This window comes from Dipodomys spectabilis, unplaced genomic scaffold (genome assembly GCF_019054845.1).
Source record: "Dipodomys spectabilis isolate Male_0828 unplaced genomic scaffold, ASM1905484v1 ptg000046l, whole genome shotgun sequence".
NCBI classification, from domain to species: Eukaryota; Metazoa; Chordata; class Mammalia; order Rodentia; family Heteromyidae; genus Dipodomys; species Dipodomys spectabilis.
Window position 1 is genome coordinate 2,100,051 of NW_024870723.1, and position 18,642 is coordinate 2,118,692.

Consider the following 18,642-nt stretch of genomic DNA (forward strand, 5'->3'; position numbering starts at 1 on the left):
ATACACCTATATGCCTATACCCAACTTAAATAAAACTACAGAGTAACTTCTTTTGCTTTCCTGAAATATAACTTCCATGCTAATGTGAAGCATACAGCTTATGTCTAAAGTTCTTATATACATGTATATATTATATCTGCATATATATGTGTATATATATATATATATACACACACACATATATATATGCTTCTGAGCACACTACCATATCAGAATTTGAACCCTTCTGTCTCACAGGGAATCCTCCCCTCCCCCTGCCAGGCCATGCCTCCATCACCAAGGTAACCAGTGTTTTGGTCTCTATCTCTATAGATTAGTTTTGCTTATTTTTAGCTTCTTGTAACTGAAATCAGTGCAAATGCCTCATGAGCCTCTTACATAGGCATATTTTTAACTTACACCAAGAAAAACACTATATCCATTCTTTGCTTGTTTTTGCTAGGTTAGCCCACTCTCAGTCCCCCTCCTCATACATACATTTTGAAAGACAAAAAAGCTACCAAAAAAAAAAAAACCAAAAACACTTCTTTCTGTTTTGGACTAAAGAAGGAGATGCAAACTCAAGTATAGGTAGAAATATTCTTCAGGGCTTGGTACTTGAGAGACCTCAGAGATTGGTAGGAACTGTGGTGAAATATGAAAAACATCTTATTTTTTTTCTTTTTTGGCTATTCCCAATAGCAGGCAGACAGCTCTAGCCAAGGGCAGCAATGTGGAAATGTGGGCCTAGTGTGACCATGTTTTCTATTTTTTTTTTCCTTGAGCACAGTAAATCTGGAGTTTTTCAAATTTGAAGTCTCTTTCTTTGCTTTTAATATTGGCAAACTAATTTTGACCTTTTCTAGCACATGTATGTGCCAAAGCAAACATTTCTGTGGATTGTATGGCCCGGGAGCTTGCTGGCTTGCAACCCTTCAATGCGAAGGGCTTGGATCTTGCTGTGAGATCCAGCTTGGCTTGCTTGTAACCAGGAGAAGGAACAGTCCTCCGTCCACTCCTGACGAGAACGTCCTGTCAGCTCCTGTGGTGCCTCTGGCTCAGAGAGATCAAGAGACCTCCACAATACAAGATGCAGCCTCCATCCTCAGAAGCATATAATTCATCTACGTAGTTGAGCCTTTGGCTTCTGAAATTTAAAAATAAAAGCAGAATGAAAGAAGAGAAAAAAGAAAAAAAGAGAAAGAAGTGGAGGTAGATGAAGAGGGAGATGAGGAAAAGGAGAAGGAGAGAAGAGAAGAATGAAATTGGAAGGAGTTGACTATAGGAAGGGGACATGATCATTGACAGATTATGATATGATGTGTTTGCTTGGACACTTCCTTGTCTGCCTTCTCACCGGGTTCTCAAACTCTAAGAAGGTAAATTCTTTCACCATGTTGCAGATGGAGCTATGGCCCAGAGATGTCATCACTGTCCAATTCACATAACTAATGTGGTTAAATTTAGCTGCATGAATTTCAGGACCATTCTACACATTGAAAAGTAAACCTTTGCAGCATATATACACAGAGTTTGCAGAAATCTGTCATTGTAAAGTAAGATAGCATTGCTGTCTTCCTACCTACCCTGCTAAGACTCTAAAGTCATTGGTGCCTAGTACATCCTGGCTGTCTGATGTACAGACAGAAATATTAAAATATTAGACATATTAAAAACTCTGGAGAGGAGGCTGTACATGAAGAAATGCAGAATCTACTGCTTGCTCATCTACTGGTGAACACACACATACCTCCACTCACCAGATCATGTGTTCATTCGATCACATATTCAACTCTGTGCCTCTAGTTGGCAGATACTGTTTATACACTGAAAATACGTGTGGATGCTCAATGACTGAGAACAATAGACAAAAATAATAACGCTAATTGATATGATTTACTCCTGGCTATCTTCTCTGAGCCATCTCTTTTGGACTCTTTCCCTTCCTACCATAATCCCCCAAACCCATCCATCTTTTCAAACCTTTATCTTTCCATTGATCCAAAGAGAAAGCTCTCAGTTCTTATATCTTCAGAAGCTAAGAGAGTCTGAAGGAGATTATAGGGTTCCAAGCATAGAACTTGAGTTAGGTTTAATTGCTGTCAATGCCGGTCTCCATGATCTGGGGCAGATTGTTTCACTTCTCAGTGCCTTGGTTTCTTCTTGGGGTAGGGAAGAGACAAAAGTAATACCTACCCCATAATTATAGTAAGAAGTCATTGAAATGACAGCTCTGTGCACAGAGCATGGAGAATGGCAGTCGTACTCCAAGGGGTTTTATACAATGATGATGAGGATGATGGCTCGAGTGTTGATGGGGGCGCTGATGGCAGTGATGATCATTTGATGGTGGTGGCAGTGGGGCTGTGGTGACGGAGATAAAGGAGGAGGAAGAAATGGATAACAGCAGTGGGGGTAGAAGGAACTAGGGTGATGTATTGCTGTTGCTGTTGCTGCTGCTGCTGCTGGTAATGATGCTGATACTGTTACAATGATGACAATGAGAGCCATGAAGAAAAGACACTCCATTCTTCCTTCCCACCAAGGTGGGAGATGAAAGCTGTCTTACACAACCTGGATTGCAAGGCTCTGATTGGACTAAATATCCCTGGCATTAGAAGGAATAAGGCTGATAGGGGAGGGGCCCCATCAGGGATCTTGGAACTTGTGATATAAACAGCCTGCCCTTTCCTTCCATTTCCATAGCCTGTCCCCTCTCCCAATTCCCCTAGCACACAGAGGGGGCCCTGTAGTAAGAAAGGTGGGGTGAGCAGCCCTGAGTAATAGTGGAAAGTTCAGAAGCTTTGGAAAGATAAATAGGCTCATGCAGATAGTATAAAAGTTCATTTTCTGGACTCACGTCAGGTAAACCTCAACCACACCAAGACACTCCTACACATGTATTAAGTTAACTCTGGACCCTGACCCTGCTCTTTTTCTGCATCTTAAGTCTTTTCTAAATTCCCCTCAACATGATTGGGTTTGGGCTAGGAATAGACCTCAAACTCACAAAAACAAATCAGGTTAAATCTATTGGTGGATGAAAGCAGGTGGGTTGTTCAACGCCGGTCCCATGATTGGAAGCAGCTGGGAGGAAGAGGTTGAAGACTGCTCACGTTCCTTCATATGTGCTTCTTCCTTGTGTTCCCTACCTGACCCCCAATCCTGGAGCAGGCAGAGATGTCTAAAACCCAGGACCTGCCCTCAAGAAGATTTAGAGAAGTGGTCCAAGAAGCCACATGCACATCCATCTAGCTCAGTGCAGTGTCACAAGAAACCTGTGAAATATCACAGGCACCCATTTCTCAGACAAGAGAACAAAACCTCACCATGCCATTTGACAAAGCAATTTTTTAAAAAAGAATTGCAACCATTCTACTTCAACTCTTATGGCTGGTTTATCCTGATGGTTCATGCCTGTAATCCCAGCACTCATGAAGCTGACATAGGTGCATTGCCAGTTTGTGGCCAGCCTGAAATACACAACAAGACCATGCATTATAAAACAAACAAAAATCCTATTGCTTTGCCCATGAATCACAGTGTGAGTATCAGGAGACGATAGTCAATGTTCCTAGAGGCAGTATGGAGCTAGATACTTGACATTGCATTGTGACAGAGACTGGGATATTCTCAGGGTACGCTCTTTGCCCAAGATCTTATTTGATCCAGCCAGCACTACGCTCACCCTCTAAACAGGATGCCATGTTTGGCATAGCACATGCTCTTCTGATGCTCCAGAAGAGAGGAAGAGAAGTGGAGAAACTATTGAGCCTTAGTAAAAATCATCATTATGTTGAGATGGATCTCAGTAAATATTTACTGAGCATCTCTGTGTACCAGGTACTGTTGCACACGTGGGAGATCCAAAACAGGAACATGACATGTTGTAGAGCAGAGAGGAAACGCATGCAGCTTGGTCCGTCCTAGCCTGGAGTCACGTGACTTCCTTAATAGTCACAAGCTTGCCAAGAAACCCAATTACACTGTGGCTGTCCTATAAGTCTGCCCTTGGGAGAGAAGGGCTTGGCCATAAGGTTTCCTCATATTCTGGTCTATATGACTGTTCATTTCTTAATTAAAATTAATCAACTGGCATTTGTCCAGGAGAGCAATTCCTGGCCATATAGATTTCCATGACAGGTTCCCAGCACAGCAGAGCCATTGCTGCACATCCAAGTGTGTGTTATTTCTTTTCTTTAAGGAAATAATTAACACCTCACATGAAAACTGAGGCATCTGTGAGAATAGACAAGGGAGCTTCTAGGATTTTTATGATTGCTCTGTTCCTGAAACTATTTTATCTTCCCAGTTTTGTTTATCTTTCTTCTTTCACCTCCTTTAAAAATATTGTCATGTTGGATTTTTGCACTAGGAGCTGCCTTAAATCATCTCTGGAACAATTGCTTGTTTTAACCCCTGTTTTCTCCACTTAGCAGCTTGGGGGAATTTATTCTCCTATGACACAAGATTAATGCCCACCTCACAGCATGGTGGCAAGAAATAAATAAGATCATGCATAAAGTAATTAACACCACCAAGGCACTCAATATATTTTAGTTGTCATTATCATCATCATCATTAGTAGTATTCGAGAAGGCTATAAATAAGCACCTTCATGCATACCTGTACACTCTGCCTGAGTGGGTTGGGAAAAACCCCACAGATGAAGTAAGTCTTGAGCAGATATTTAACAAGATAATGAAAGACTCTCCAAGGGGCAAGATGAAGAAGGGACAGCAAGGACAAATTCTCTGAAATCCAAAAATGTGGAAAACCAGGAATTGTAAGAAGCCCACATGATAGAAGCAGGCAACAGCAAGAAAGCATATATCTCTGTCTTTCTGAGGTTTAGCTCATTCTCCTCCCAATCATGTGGTTCTCAAACTATATTGTACACCACAATGATCAGAGAAGCTCATTGTCTTTGAGATGCAGGCCGAGGCCATAGCCTTAGACAGTCAGAATCCTCAATTCAAAAGCAGGGCTGAGGAACCTGCCTTTCTAAAGGCCTACTGCGGGGATTCTGGTGAAAATGATCCTTAGCTCATGCTTTGAGCTCCACACTGGTTTCCTACCCTTAGCCATACACATACCTGCGTACATACCATACATGCACAGACAATCCCCCCTCCCCAAGTCCTTCCTTCTCTCCGACTATCTAGCAGGTCAAAGATCATCCAAGGATCTTTCTGAAGGTTTTTTTTTTTTTCAGTCATGTTGCCTTCCCTCAATTTTGCTTCTCCTCCACCCGTTCTGCTGCCAGGGAACTAGGGAATGATGACGCATATGGTGAACACAAATATTATTCTAATCTTATGGCTTCTGTTATTGCAAGTACCTGGGCAAGTTCTTCATGTAAATACCAGGGTGAAGTCAGAATTTGGAAGGTCTAAAAAGAGGCTAGGTGTGATGCCAACATAGGGTTGGCTCCCTCCTCAAACCAAACTCATCTGACCTCTCATTCTCTCTCTCTCTCTGCTCTCTCTTTCTCCCTCCATCTCTCTGCAGAGAATTGTCTGCACTGCTGGCCTGAAGTGGTATCCTCATCCTGCTGTGATTCACTGTGTCAAAGGCTGTGAGGTGAGTTACAAGGACAAACTCTAGAGATCCCCAGAGTTCATTCCAAGGTGGTGGTTGTGATATTTATGATGGCCATCATCCATGTCTACTGATTACTATAAATATTCATTTGGCAGCCTTCCTAGAGAGAGATCAGCAAGTCCATTTTGTAGGGGGTAGCACTGAGGCAGGGAGCTATGAGGATACATACACAAGCATATAACTATTTGACAGCAGAGTTTGAGAGTCCAAACCAAGCTTTTCTATCTCCAACACCTGGAGCCCACGTAATAGTGGGTCTGCAAAGGATGAAGGGAGTGAGGCTATATTGATTTAGCACCTATAATATGCCAGGAATTTTACCCTCATTACCACATTTAGAACCTCATGAGGTGATTTTTTTTTTAATTCCATTGTAATGATGACATCACCTGCAGATGGATTCCTTTTGTCCACAACTTAATTGTTCACTCCTTTCTAACTCAGACATAATTTGAATAACTCCACCGTGGAGTCAAAGTGAAAGATCCTTTCTGACCCTGTAATTTCTCTGTTGAGCCATTCCCTGGGATCAGAGACAAGTTTGGCATCGGGCACTGTGTAGGTTCTTGGGATACAGCTGTGTTCTCAAGGGATGCCCCGCCCCTCCATGGAACTCACAGGCATTTCTCTACATCCCTATACGCTTGCACTCAAAATGCCTTGCGTGTCAAAAGCCTTGTGTGTCAAATCTCTACGGCTCCCCCACCAGAGCCCAGGGAGGAAAATTCAGATCACTCCTTAGAAAAGTTCATATTGGAATAGAATCCTTAGGATGTCAGAACTAGAAACATTCTTTCAGCTTATCTAACGCTAAGCACTTATTTTACAGATGGGTAAGCAGAGGCTCAGTGGCCTGGTCTAGAATGTGATGGAATACCAAAAGTGGGAAGGCTTATAATATGTTCTAGTTCTACTTGCAGTTTTATTTTTAATTGGAAAATGAGGACCAGAAAGGGAGTAGAGTGCTCACAGTTTTTACAGCATGATAATTACAGAGCCAATGAACCCAGGTCTCCTGACTTCCAGGCTTCTGTCTTTACTCCTCTCCTAGGTAATCTCTTCCCCTTGAGCATAAATGTTTTGACTAATCCCTGGGCCACACATTTATTTCTGCGTGTTGGGTGAGGACCCTGTGTGACATCTTCTGGGGTACATAGCAATGTAGGGCTTAAGAAAGTCCACTCATTCCCGATACAACCAGGAGTGGCAAGGTCTTAGAGCTGTTGCTTCCTTCCATCTCTCTGGATCAGTCCAGTAGTTTGGGAGAAAAGCAGCTTGAGTTACCTGGGCATTGATTCTGCTAAGCTAGCAGTCTGGGTAACCAGTATGACAGCAAAATTTGATCCTTCTGACTCAGCAGCAAGGCACAGTGACCCTTACCTGTCAGGCTTTGAGCTCTGACAGCGATGCTTATCGCCTTTGCTCTTGCAGGTGGCTCGCCTCTTTTCCTTCCCTCCTTAACATTAGAGCTAATAGTTGAGTCATATGGAGCCAAAGCATGCTCAGAAAAGTGACAAATACCGGGAAAGAGAGAGGGGGGGTAAGAAAGAAAGAGAGAGAGAGAGAGAGAGAAAGAAAGAAAGAAAGAAAGAAAGAAAGAAAGAAAGAAAGAAAGAAAGAAAGAAAGAAATGTAAGCTAGAATGTCCTTGTGTAAATAAGAGGAATTGTAGAAACATGGGGCTAAATTTGTTCAAATAACTACTCTTTGTACTGTCAATGTAATTTTATATTATCTTCAAATAGTTGCACAAAAGGACTTCAGTTCAGCAGGTCTGTTTATGGGTACCATGCATCATGATCACAGTGTTACCCACAATGTGATTTAACCACGTGTTTTTCTTACTCATCTGCAAGGTAGCAATAATAATGCAAACCTTGTTTGGAGAAAAAGAAAGTATGTAAAGGCATGTAACATCCAGTACATCTTCATTCCTCTGTTAGAGAATCTACCAGTAATACACATATTCTTGAACTTAATTCCTAGGAGTTCTAGTCTATGTTAAGAATTCTTGTGCAGTTTACAGTAAGCATCCTACTTTATTGGCATGTGTTTTAGTATAAATTATCTTTTGATTGCACTGCCAAGAAGAAGGGGATGTAGGATCAAATATTCTTACCATTTTTTTCAAGTAAAATGAACACTCAAGGTGAATACTCACAAAGACCTGGTTTGGTGGGCGGGCTGGGGAGGGAGAGGTGCTGGGGAGAGGATCTACTCAATGGCCTCGCATTCCCCAGCATACAAGAGTACATCTCTCCACAGAACCACATGTCAGCTGGGAGAAATGTGACAGATAAGTTTTTATAAATGGTAAAAAAAATAAATCATGAATCCAATGGGGGGTGCTGGGATTTGAAGCTAACTAGTCTGACTATTGAGGTTCATGAGAAGATGAGAAATGGCAAACTGCCCATGGTGGCCTCAATGAAGTGTTGGGGCAGCTTCCCTCATGTCTTTCCTGTACCTCTCCCCCTTCACAGCCCTTCATGGGAGACAATTACTGTGATGCCATCAACAACCGAGCCTTCTGCAACTATGATGGTGGGGATTGCTGCACCTCCACGGTGAAGACTAAAAAGGTAGGCCAGGGTGGACAGGAGAGCCTCCCCGCTGCCTCCTGCAAGCTCTCCAGCTTGCTGGCTAGGGGGCACCTCTCTCTCCTGCGTATGGCCCTTCTGATTCTAGCTGGAGTCATTTCAGGGTGAGCCAAGGCTGCCAGGGAAGTTGGGAATGGGACTCATCCTCATGGCAGAGGAAAGCAGCTATTCCCAGCAGCAAAGATGGAGTGGAGGTGGATGAGGTACTAAGCCTTGCCATTTTCTCCTCTTGACATTCCAGGAAGCTCAAGCAATAGTTGGCCTGGGATGGCCACGGGGCAGGATGGGGGAAAATTCTGTTTCATGTCTACTATAGGAAATCCCTTAAGGGGAGAGGAAGAGAGCTGTTCTTTCTCTTAGCCTTCCTCTCTTACCTATTAAACCTGTTTATTTCCCGCCTATCTGTCGCCCCCATCCCCACATCATGGGAAATTTCCTTCTTCTGACCACTTAGGCTGAGTGTTCATCCATGGAGAAGATATGCTTCAAGTTTCCTCCTGAATCACAAGAATTCCATCACTTGCCATGTGAATGCTGAGCTGTGGCTTGGATCTCTATACATATTGTCTCATGTAGACTGCAGAACAGTCTAGCAAAGTAGAAAGCTGAGATTTAGAGAGAAGTGGAATCGTTTGCAGCACCAGGTGACTGACCTGTGTGTGTGAGAGTTAAGATTTCCTACCTCCCAAACGTCACCATGGTATTCATTGAAAGCTTACTCTTGGCCAAGCATACTTTTAACCCTATTACATGTGATTTCATTTCATCAAAAGAGTTGCCCTTTTGTGGTTATATCTTTTTGTCCTCACTTAATACATGATGAACTTGTGACTGGGAAAGGTCAAAGCTACCTAGACAGAGATCCAGGGAATTGTAACCATACATCACTAGTTCTGAAGATCTTGCAATGGCCTTGTGTCTTGGCCAAACCTCTTGACCTCCCTTTGTAGCAAGTGAGCTTCTTGCTTTGTAGGTCTCCTGGAATGGAATTCTTGGCATGAACTTCAGGCCTGGGTGTGAGCTTCAACACCTTTTCTCAGACTTCCTTCTCTTCAACTCTCCACCTAAGTTGCTTTTTGGTCTCCCAGGCTATGGCCTCTGAGTTACTTGGCTCAGCCTAGTGTCTGTCTACTAACTCCATTCTTTCTCCCCTGTTTGTGTAGTCACCAGCGGTGCCCCACATCCGCCTTGCAGAATGACCTGAGCCCAGTTGGCAGACAAGAGCAAAACAATGCAGGAAAGTCGGTCTGACAGGGGTGTCCAATTTCCCACCTAGACACCTGCCTGCAGTGTGAGGCAGACAGGAAGAGGCAGGATTCCGATTCTAAGGATATGGGATTGTTATTTTCTTGCTGGACCCCCAAGCTGCCTCTAATAAAGAGCAGATTTGCAGAATTGTTCCCCCCACCCCCCGCAATGATTTCCTTTTATAACAATGATGGCTATTATTATTTCCTATTATAACAATAATGATTTCCTTTTATCTACTTGTTATTGGAATTGTTGTTAAGCAAGTCTGTGTTGTGGGTATGAAGCAGGAAAGGGAAATGTCTTTAGCATCCTCAACATATGGAGGCTTTCTAAGGTGTGGTGGCCTGGAACACTAGTTTTAGTACTAGTGCTAAAGTTGCTAAGATACTGGTTCTGGAAGTTGTGAAGGAAGTACAATACAGTCCTGTCTCATTAGTGCTGTGAGCATGGGCAGGCCAAACTCACCTTGGATTTTCTCTTTTTTTTTCTCTCCCTTTCTTCTCTTCCTCTCTTTTCTTTGTTTTCTCTGTTTCTTCTCTCTCCTCTTCCCTCTTTCCCTCCTTCTCTCCCTTCCTTCCTCTCTGCAAATCTCTTTCTTTACATTTCCTAGGACACAGTGTTTTGATGTAGCCCAAACTGTCCTGGAACTCCATATATAGGCCAAGCTTCTGCTTCAGCCTTCCAAGTGCTGGGATTAATAGACATTAACTACCACACCACATATATGTGCATTAAATTCATATCTAAGGTCTCTTCTTATGACTTCTTGGATGAGCTGGTCCCTTGTAGTCTGATCTTATGAACAAGTCCAATTTTTCAATCTCAGAATGACAAGTTTCTATCACCATTGTCAGTACCATAACTCCATCATGAAGATAACAACACCAGTAACAGCACAACCATCATCATGATCACCAACAATCACCACAATCATCATCATCGTTTCTTCAATTCTGGTTGTAGGGTATACTTTGCGCTAAATGCTTTTCTTGAAATATGTGAACTAATTCTATGCAGTAGAACTCATTACCTCCATTTTTGCATAGAGAGAAACTGAAGCCCAGCAAGGGAAATAAAACTTGCATACTTCCAGTCAACCACAGGGCAAGTCTCTTTCTTATCTAGCCCTGTGCCTTTCTACATTTCACCTATAGGTGAAATAATATATTTTCCTCCACTTTACCCTCCATTTATCCACACAGACACTTTATCCATATTTAAATACATCACTGTATATTGATTGCTTAGTGCCCTATCTGTATCTACCCTACCCATATAACAGAAAAGCCCTCCTATTTCATTACTTCAAGCCTCAACTGTTGGCTCTATTATTTTCAATGTATACTGTGAAGACCCTCAATTTCAAGAAGGTGAAGTAATTTCTCCAAGGTACCATAGCCAGCAGGTGGTAGATCCAAAGGTTTCTAACATCAACACAGGATGCTTCTTGTTACACACACACATACATACACCAACACCCCACACACAACTGCTTCTTGTTGAGTCTGACTCAGATTCCAGCCCTTACCTGTCTCCCAGCCCTAGACAAGTCCCAAGCTAGAAACATGTACATTTGCCTGGACTGCATTCCTGCACTGCACACACCCACAGATTGAGGTGTTGTCTTGGGCAGCTTCCCTAAAGGGAGATAACCTGTGTCTGAGCACCATTTCTGGCCCAGAAGGAAAGGGAAGGAACCTTCGTGTTGAGTCACTGACTTTGCCTTGTTCACATAGTGTGGAGTGGGTCCCCAAACCACTTATGGTATAGCCTAGCCTCATGGTGCTAAGCATCTGCAAATGTGCACTAACCACAATGATGTTTGAGCTGTGCATGGTAGGATTTCATGGGAAGTCATCTGGGAGAGAAGATACCTGGACAGAGAATCTGAGAATCGAGCATAGAGCTCAGACTATTGGCATATTAGTCATCTCTCTATGTCCCAGTTTCTTCCTCTATGATGAGAAGATACCTGTGGTCTTCCTGCTTTATGGGGGATGGGACTAAGAAATGCTCACAATCACAGATGCAAATCCAAGACCACCTACTCTTCAGTGACCCGCCATCTTACATGTAGTTGCCTCTAAGGTATAAAATGAGGATCACGAGTAGATGGCTTATTGGCATGGCTGGGGAGTATGAGTGAAACCATGCACATTGAGTTTAGCTCAGTGCCAGGCATACCATAAGGGATAAAGAAGACAAGGGATGAGAAGACAAGAATATCCATGAGCCCTGACCGGTTGTGAAGGAAGTGCCTTCTTGTGCCTTCCACTCTTAAGTATTTAGAATGGGGTTTAGGATCTTACACCATCAACTCACTGATTGTTGCTGTGGCCCAAAGCAAGTTTGTTTTTGCTTTAAACATTGTGAAGCCTCAGTTTTCTTGCCTTCGAGGTGAGCAGCTAGTAATGATAGCCTTCCAAGATTGGAATATCATCTAGCATGTGGAAGGCTTGTGCACATGGTAGTGCATGATTAGCTTGTGCACACGGTAGTGTTCACAGCTTGAACCTTCTTGAACAGACATCCTCAGGCCTCATCTAAATCAAAGCATGTACTCCTCAATCTTGTCTCCTAGCTTTAAAACCCCAGTCAGTAAGGGATATCCTGGGTACCTCACAAAGAAGCAAAACAAAGGTACACACATCTCTATGTATCTCCTCTGTTTTGAGAAAAATAGGAGCTTTTTTAGAGCCAAGCTGATTGCATTGACTCATCACCACATCCGGTGAGGCCTTTGTGAGAAAATCTATCTCACAGATAGGGGTTGGGTCCACAGTGTGGTAGAGGCTTGCTGAGATTCCTGCAATGTGTAACGTGCAGACTACAACTTCTAGCTAGTGCTCAGTAAACATAGCTAACACCTACAGGCATATGATGGAGACTAGAAGTCAGTGTATTTGCCATCTAGACTTTACTATATTCAGATTGGGTTCTTTTAGTTCCCAAATGTGTTTCCTTTGGGAAACGCTAAACCTTCCTGAGTTTCTCTGAGGAGGATAACAATTGTAACACAATTCCATTGTAACCAGAGCAGCCAGATTAGCATGAGAAGCTAACTAATCCCAGGACTTGCAAGCTAATGTTTTAGAAAAGTTAATACATTTTAGAAGGGAGAAAGTGGGGAAAGTCTTATGTTTATAACCCTTAGGATGGTGGGAGGTAGTTCAGTCACAGATCACTTGCCTATCAGGTATTTATTAATTCTCTGGGTTTGATACCCAGTAAAACACACACACACACACACACACACACACACACACACACACACACACACACACACACACACACACACACACACACATCACACAAACATACATGCACATACCCCTAATTCTTTTCTGAGCCTATCTTTGCCTTCTATCTTTCCCACACTGAGAAGGATTTCAGGCAGATGAAAAGTTAAGAGGCCATAAATAACTACAATTCTTATTATACATATAGGAAAACTGAAGTCCAAAGACGGGAAATAACTTGTACAAAGTCACCCAGCCAGTGAGTGCAAGAACAGAGACTCCTTGACTCATATTGTCTGTCTGTTCATACATTCATCTTTTCATCCAATTCATGGCCCTACTGACTGCTGTGACTTGGTAGAGATAAAGTTCAACAGTAGACCTGGTCCCTTCCGAAACTATGCTGGCATGCATGTGATTCAGTATGCCTTTCATGAGAAGGGTGTAAAAATAGGGTGCACTGATATGGTATCAAGGTGATGGTACCAACTTTCTCCAGGCTAATGAGGAAAGAGGTGATACTTGAGATAAGACCTAAAGAATGAAAAGGAGCTGGCCAAGGAAGAGCAGCTAGAACAGAAGAAGATACGTGGGTAAAGATTTTAAAATAAGAATTCATTTGGAATACTTTAGGAACAGGAAAATTAACAAACAAGCCACACAGAGAGTTGGTAACTGGGGAGGGGATGATACAAAGCAAACTATGGGAATTACATAGAGATCAGATGATACAAAACCTTGAACTTGTGGAGTCCCTTCTAAGTAACAGAATTTGCTGAATATTTGCCTGTGTGAGATGGAAATGTGAAGTTATCATAAAGGGTCTTAGAGCTGAAGAGGAAAGAATTGAGTTACAGGGTTATACAAAAGATGATATTGGTAACTAGATCTTTGTAATAGTAGAATAAGACAAGAGCAGAAGGGGACAGATAAAGGGATGGGTGACTTGAGGACAAAGAGGTTGTCCAAGTATGGGAGCTGGGCTAAAAGGGGTAATAGGCAGGGAAGATGGTGAAATATGAGTCAGACAGAGAGATCTGATTCAGCACATATGTATTCAGCCTTGAGCATCTCCTACGTGTTGGACCATGTGCAGAAGCTTCTGTGTATTTCTATTTTGTTCAGTCCTCAGAACCATATGAAAGATAACATTTTCTTTTGAATTTCCCATTTATAGATGTGGAAACTCAGGGCCATAGCCGTGAAGAAAATTTCCCAGAATTATTCACTCAGTCTGAGGCAAGTGGGATCCAGCCCAGGATGTCATTCTCCACATGTTAACTTAGCTAGGAGAGTTTGACTTGGCTCTGACCTCAGTTTCCCCATTTGGGCTGTAGGCTTTTTCTTTCTATGCATCTTCCAATTATAACACTCTTTATTTTCCTTGAAAATGAAGAGGTTGTGGAGAAACAACTCTAGAGGTTATGGAAGAATACTCTAGAGTCTAGATTCTAACCCTTGTAGATTTATTCTGCAAAATCTTGGCAGCTGGAGAGTAAATGTCCTGAACTGAGAAGAGCAAGTAGTTGTAAACAAAAAGAGAAGCATTGCATGGGAAAAGAAACAAAACTGCTTAGCATTGCATATTAATTCAAACGGAAAAAAGAAGCAAAGTGGCTTCTTAGATGTAAAAAAAAATGGAGAAGTGGATAGAAATATGTTCTTTCTGTGACTTAAGACTCAAGGAAAGCAAAAACCAATAAGACTGGTATGGTCTCTGTATCAGTAGCTATTGAATTGATGGTAAAAGAGATGAGAGGAGAAGAGGAGAGGAAAGAGATAATGAGAGACAGAGAAGAACAGAAACAGAGAGAGACACAGGAAGATTGTGTGTAGATGTTTGGAAAAGATTTAGTGTGCATGTATATATTTACATATAGAATTTGGCACTTAGATTATGTCAAACACAGTACCAGGTGTTTTTATGAGGTATTTCATATATCCCTCACTGCAGTGTCAGAAAGTATAGGTCTATGCTTTCATTGCTCTCATTTAATGAATGAGTTTGAAAAGGTTCCGAAAATTGCTGATGTTCAAGGTCACCCTTCAAGTTGGTGGAAAAACCAGGCTTTATACTAAAATCTTCCTGACATTTAGCCCTACATCTTAAATCATTGCAAGATGTTAGGATAGTGAGAGGCTGGGAACTAGGGTTGGGGAGAGAAAGAGAGAAGGGAAAAGGTAGACAAAGAGGTAGGGCAAAGAAGCAGAGAAAAGTTAAAAGAACCAGATACAGAGAATGAATTCACAAATACATGAGAGTGAGGGAGAGAAACAGAGATGCTCTCAGAGACTCTGTGATCACTTGGAGACCCTGTCCAGGCAGGAGGCAAATGAGGTCATTAAATCCATCTGCGCAGATGGGGGACCCTCTGGGGAATGTTACAAGCAAATGTCATGATGCAATCAGGTGAAATGGACTTGCGTTAGTTTAGGCTGGGAATCAGCAGGGACTGCCCTGCACTGTTTGAGAAGGCGAATCATTTGCTGTAAGGAGAAGACACTTGTTCTGTGGAGTTTTTCCTATCATTTTCTAGAAAGGCAAGCCAGCCCAGGGTCACAGAGTACATGGAAGGATGAACTCAGAAACAGCACAACTCTCTTTCTCTTTCTCTCCCTCTCCCTCCTTCTCTTCCCATTCATACCTTCCCTTTTTCCTTCCCTCCTCTTTCCCCATCCTTTCTTCTTCCTCTCCCCCTTCCTCAGTCTAAGATGTTTCTGAGGCTCTTCAGAAACTTTTGTTCAAAATCTATTTGTACATTTCAGATTCAATGGATGGTAATTTCAGTTTTCCTGAGGCAAGATTTGAAATCATTGTTCCCCCAAACCCAAACAACTCTATATGTACAGAAAGCTGTTTTCTTAAAAGATGCTTTCCTCTATTGTAGTTGATCATCATGATAGACCTATATGTGAGGTAATTCGTGGTAGAATTCATCAACTTGGTAGAGTATGTTGCGATTATTCACCCAGTTTTTATCCTTGCTGTGTCCAGTCCTTTTTTTTTTTTTTTTTTTTTTATTACAACCAGTCCTCTCTGAGTTTCAGAGAAAAGCAGCTTATCTTTAAGGAAGGAATGTTTCGCATCTTACTTGGTGGTAATGCCTATTCCTCTCTCAGCCTCATTTTTCTTTACAACAAAGTGATGTTTGTGGTAGAGCTTTTTTTTTTTTTTTAACAGAGTTGTAAAAGGGACTCAATAGTTTCTGACCTGGAAATTATTCTGCATACTGCCCCACAGACCCATAATAAATGCCCAAGTGGAAGAAACTGGCATGACAAGTACTTGATAAAAGCGACCCTCATGCTAACAAGAAGCAGCGCTTGAACTGACCTTGAATTTCCTGTTTCACAAATCCAGGGCTTAACCCCTCTCCCCTATGCTTTGTCACACTAAGTCCTGCATTAGATCAAACTTCCTGATACACAACTTCTGTTTATCTCCCCACAGGTCACCCCCTTCCCTATGTCCTGTGACCTACAAGAAGACTGTGCTTGTCGGGACCCTGAGGCCCAAGAACATAGCAGAAAAGACCTTCGGGGATACAGTCATGGCTAAAGCAGGACAAGAAGTGTGAAAGAATTCCCAGTGCCAGGACCCACATCCCTTTGGTATTGTTTTCACAGTCCGCTGCTCAATGGAATGGCCTCTCCACACCAGGGATCCTTAGCAACCCAACCAGTCTGCCTTTAATTTCACCCAGGAAGGACTCACGGTGGGGCGAATGAACCAAGTCGCATCCTGTTGAATGATGGAATGGAATTCCATCCCAACGTTCTGAAATGGATTGCCATAGGCAATGCAAATCTGCGTGCAGTTCCAGAGCCTCCTCCAAATGCTAATCATTTGTCACATGACAAAACACCTTCTGTATCTAGGAGTATGCACATCTGTGGTTAGTACACAACGTGCATGCATACACACCCATATAAACATCTGTGTGAGAGAAGTTCTGGAGACTGAGGAGAGAGAGGAGAGGGAGAGAGAAAGAGAGAGACTGGGAGAAACTCAATCTTTCCTTTCCCAAGCTCCAAACCAACACTGTCCTTGGGAGAAAGAGAGTTACAGAAACTGCTAGGACCAAGATAGCTCACACTCTGAGGCTTAGAATAAGCAGGGCATGCACGATTGTGTGTCTTTGGGGATTGGAAGTGAAGTGGCCTGTGTTCACCAAATTTTAGAGAACTAGGGCCCAGGGAGAAGTAAAGATTCCAAGGTTTGCAATGCTCCCAGATTCTTCTGCTGCCATGGGGTTTTTGCCCCAACACCAGGGTTCAAGGCCAAGCTGGAAATGGTTAGGACTACAAATTCAAGGTATTATATCAGACCCCTGCTGGAGACTTGAGGTCATAATATCCCTCCACATCTCACCATTCCCCAGATCTAGCCTTGGGACTACATTTGCTGCTACTTTTTCTGCTGCTCTATCATATACATTGGGTAACTCCAAGATGGTAGAACTAGGTTAGGAGAACTTCCACACAACCAAACAGTCTGCCTTAAAAGTGACCCACATTTCCCCATAGTTCCTCATTTCTTACCCTTTCGGCAAGACTACCACCCTCATGGGTCCACCTGGTAAAAAGTTAAATCCCCACCCTGAATGGGCTTCTCATCCTGGAAGGGAGTGGAGGAAACTCAGATGCTGGAGTCCTTCCTGAGAGTCCAGAATGTCTAAGCCAGTGTTAGATTTTTGTAATCAAGTGGAACAGTGTTAATGTTTCAGCCATGCAGGGGCTGTTGGAAATGTCCAAACTCTTGGGTTGTTATCCCTATCCTAGTCTTCCTAGCTCTCTAGGCTAGAATGGGTAGTAAGATCCTCACTGTTGTTCACAGTAGATATAATTCTAGAACAGAGTATCATTTTGGATAGGATCAGTGTAGACTTCGTTCCAGAAGGTAGCCCAGAGATCACAGCCTCAGTATCCAACATAGTCTTATGTTTTCCATAGAATGTTTTATCCACCAGTACTCTTTTCCATACCTGTGGCCAGAAAACCCTTCCTTCTCCAAAGGTTAAGAAATAATCAGTCAATTGCTTATGGAAGCCCCCAACTTTTTAGAGCCTCTTTGCCACTTTTCAATCAATTACATGTTCACTCCCTTTGAATTGAATATGGGAAGGGATTAATACAGAATGAGGTGAAGAGAGTGGTTCGATATATTTTCTGAAACCTAGAACTGGGAAGTAAAAAGATAGGGATGGTCTAAATGAATTATATCATATAAATATGTCCCTAACTCAAGTGATCTCAAGTCCAGTGAAGACAACCAGCAAAAGTGCAATCTAGCCGGGTGCCAGTGGCTCAAGCCTGTAACCCTGGCTACTCAAGAGGCTGAGATCTGAGGATCACAATTCAAAGTCAGTCCAGGCAAGAAAAGCCATGAAATTCTTATCTCCAATTAACCACCAGAAAACCAGAAGTGGCACTGTGGCTCAAGTGGTAGAGCAGTCACCTTGAGCTGAAGAGCTTAGGGAAGGACAGCGCCCAGGCCCAGATTCAAGCCCCATGACTGACCAAAAAAAAAAAAAAGTGAAATCTAGGCCCATGTTTAGCTTCTTCTAATTCCTGCATCTGGAACAGGTATCACTAATCCATCACAGCCCTTTCTCTTACTGGGACCAAAAATAACTTCTGAAACTGTCTTCATCTATCATTCCCAACAGCTTTTTCCTGCTGATCACAAACACTTGAAAAGGCATCTCTTGGTCATCTGTGGTCTGCTATATTAAGAAATCTATCAGGTGCTTTTCGCACAGATGCCCATACATAAGGATGCTACTTAGGGTTCGTGACTTTTCCCATGTAACAGACTCTGAAATTGGCTTCTGAAAAAGAGGGGTGCCCACCATCATGAAGACCAAACTCAAATCCTTCATGGTTCCTCCTTATAAAGCCACGTCACATGTATAGCCAGAGATTTTTATTTTTCCTGTAATCACTGGGGCCAGTCTTCAACAAAGCAAA

General features: G+C 42.6%; 1 protein-coding gene across 1 annotated transcript in view; it reads left to right on the top strand.

The window, feature by feature from the left end:
* Nucleotides 1-18,008, top strand: part of Pappa (pappalysin 1) — a 223,955-nt gene extending 205,947 nt beyond the window's left edge. The window contains exons 20-22 of the mRNA XM_042678753.1: nucleotides 5,491-5,562; nucleotides 8,066-8,164; nucleotides 16,124-18,008. Coding sequence (XP_042534687.1) covers nucleotides 5,491-5,562; nucleotides 8,066-8,164; nucleotides 16,124-16,231 — 279 coding nt within the window. The 3' untranslated portion in view covers nucleotides 16,232-18,008. The remainder of the gene's footprint in view (nucleotides 1-5,490; nucleotides 5,563-8,065; nucleotides 8,165-16,123) is intronic.
* The last annotated feature ends 634 nt before the right edge of the window (nucleotides 18,009-18,642 follow it).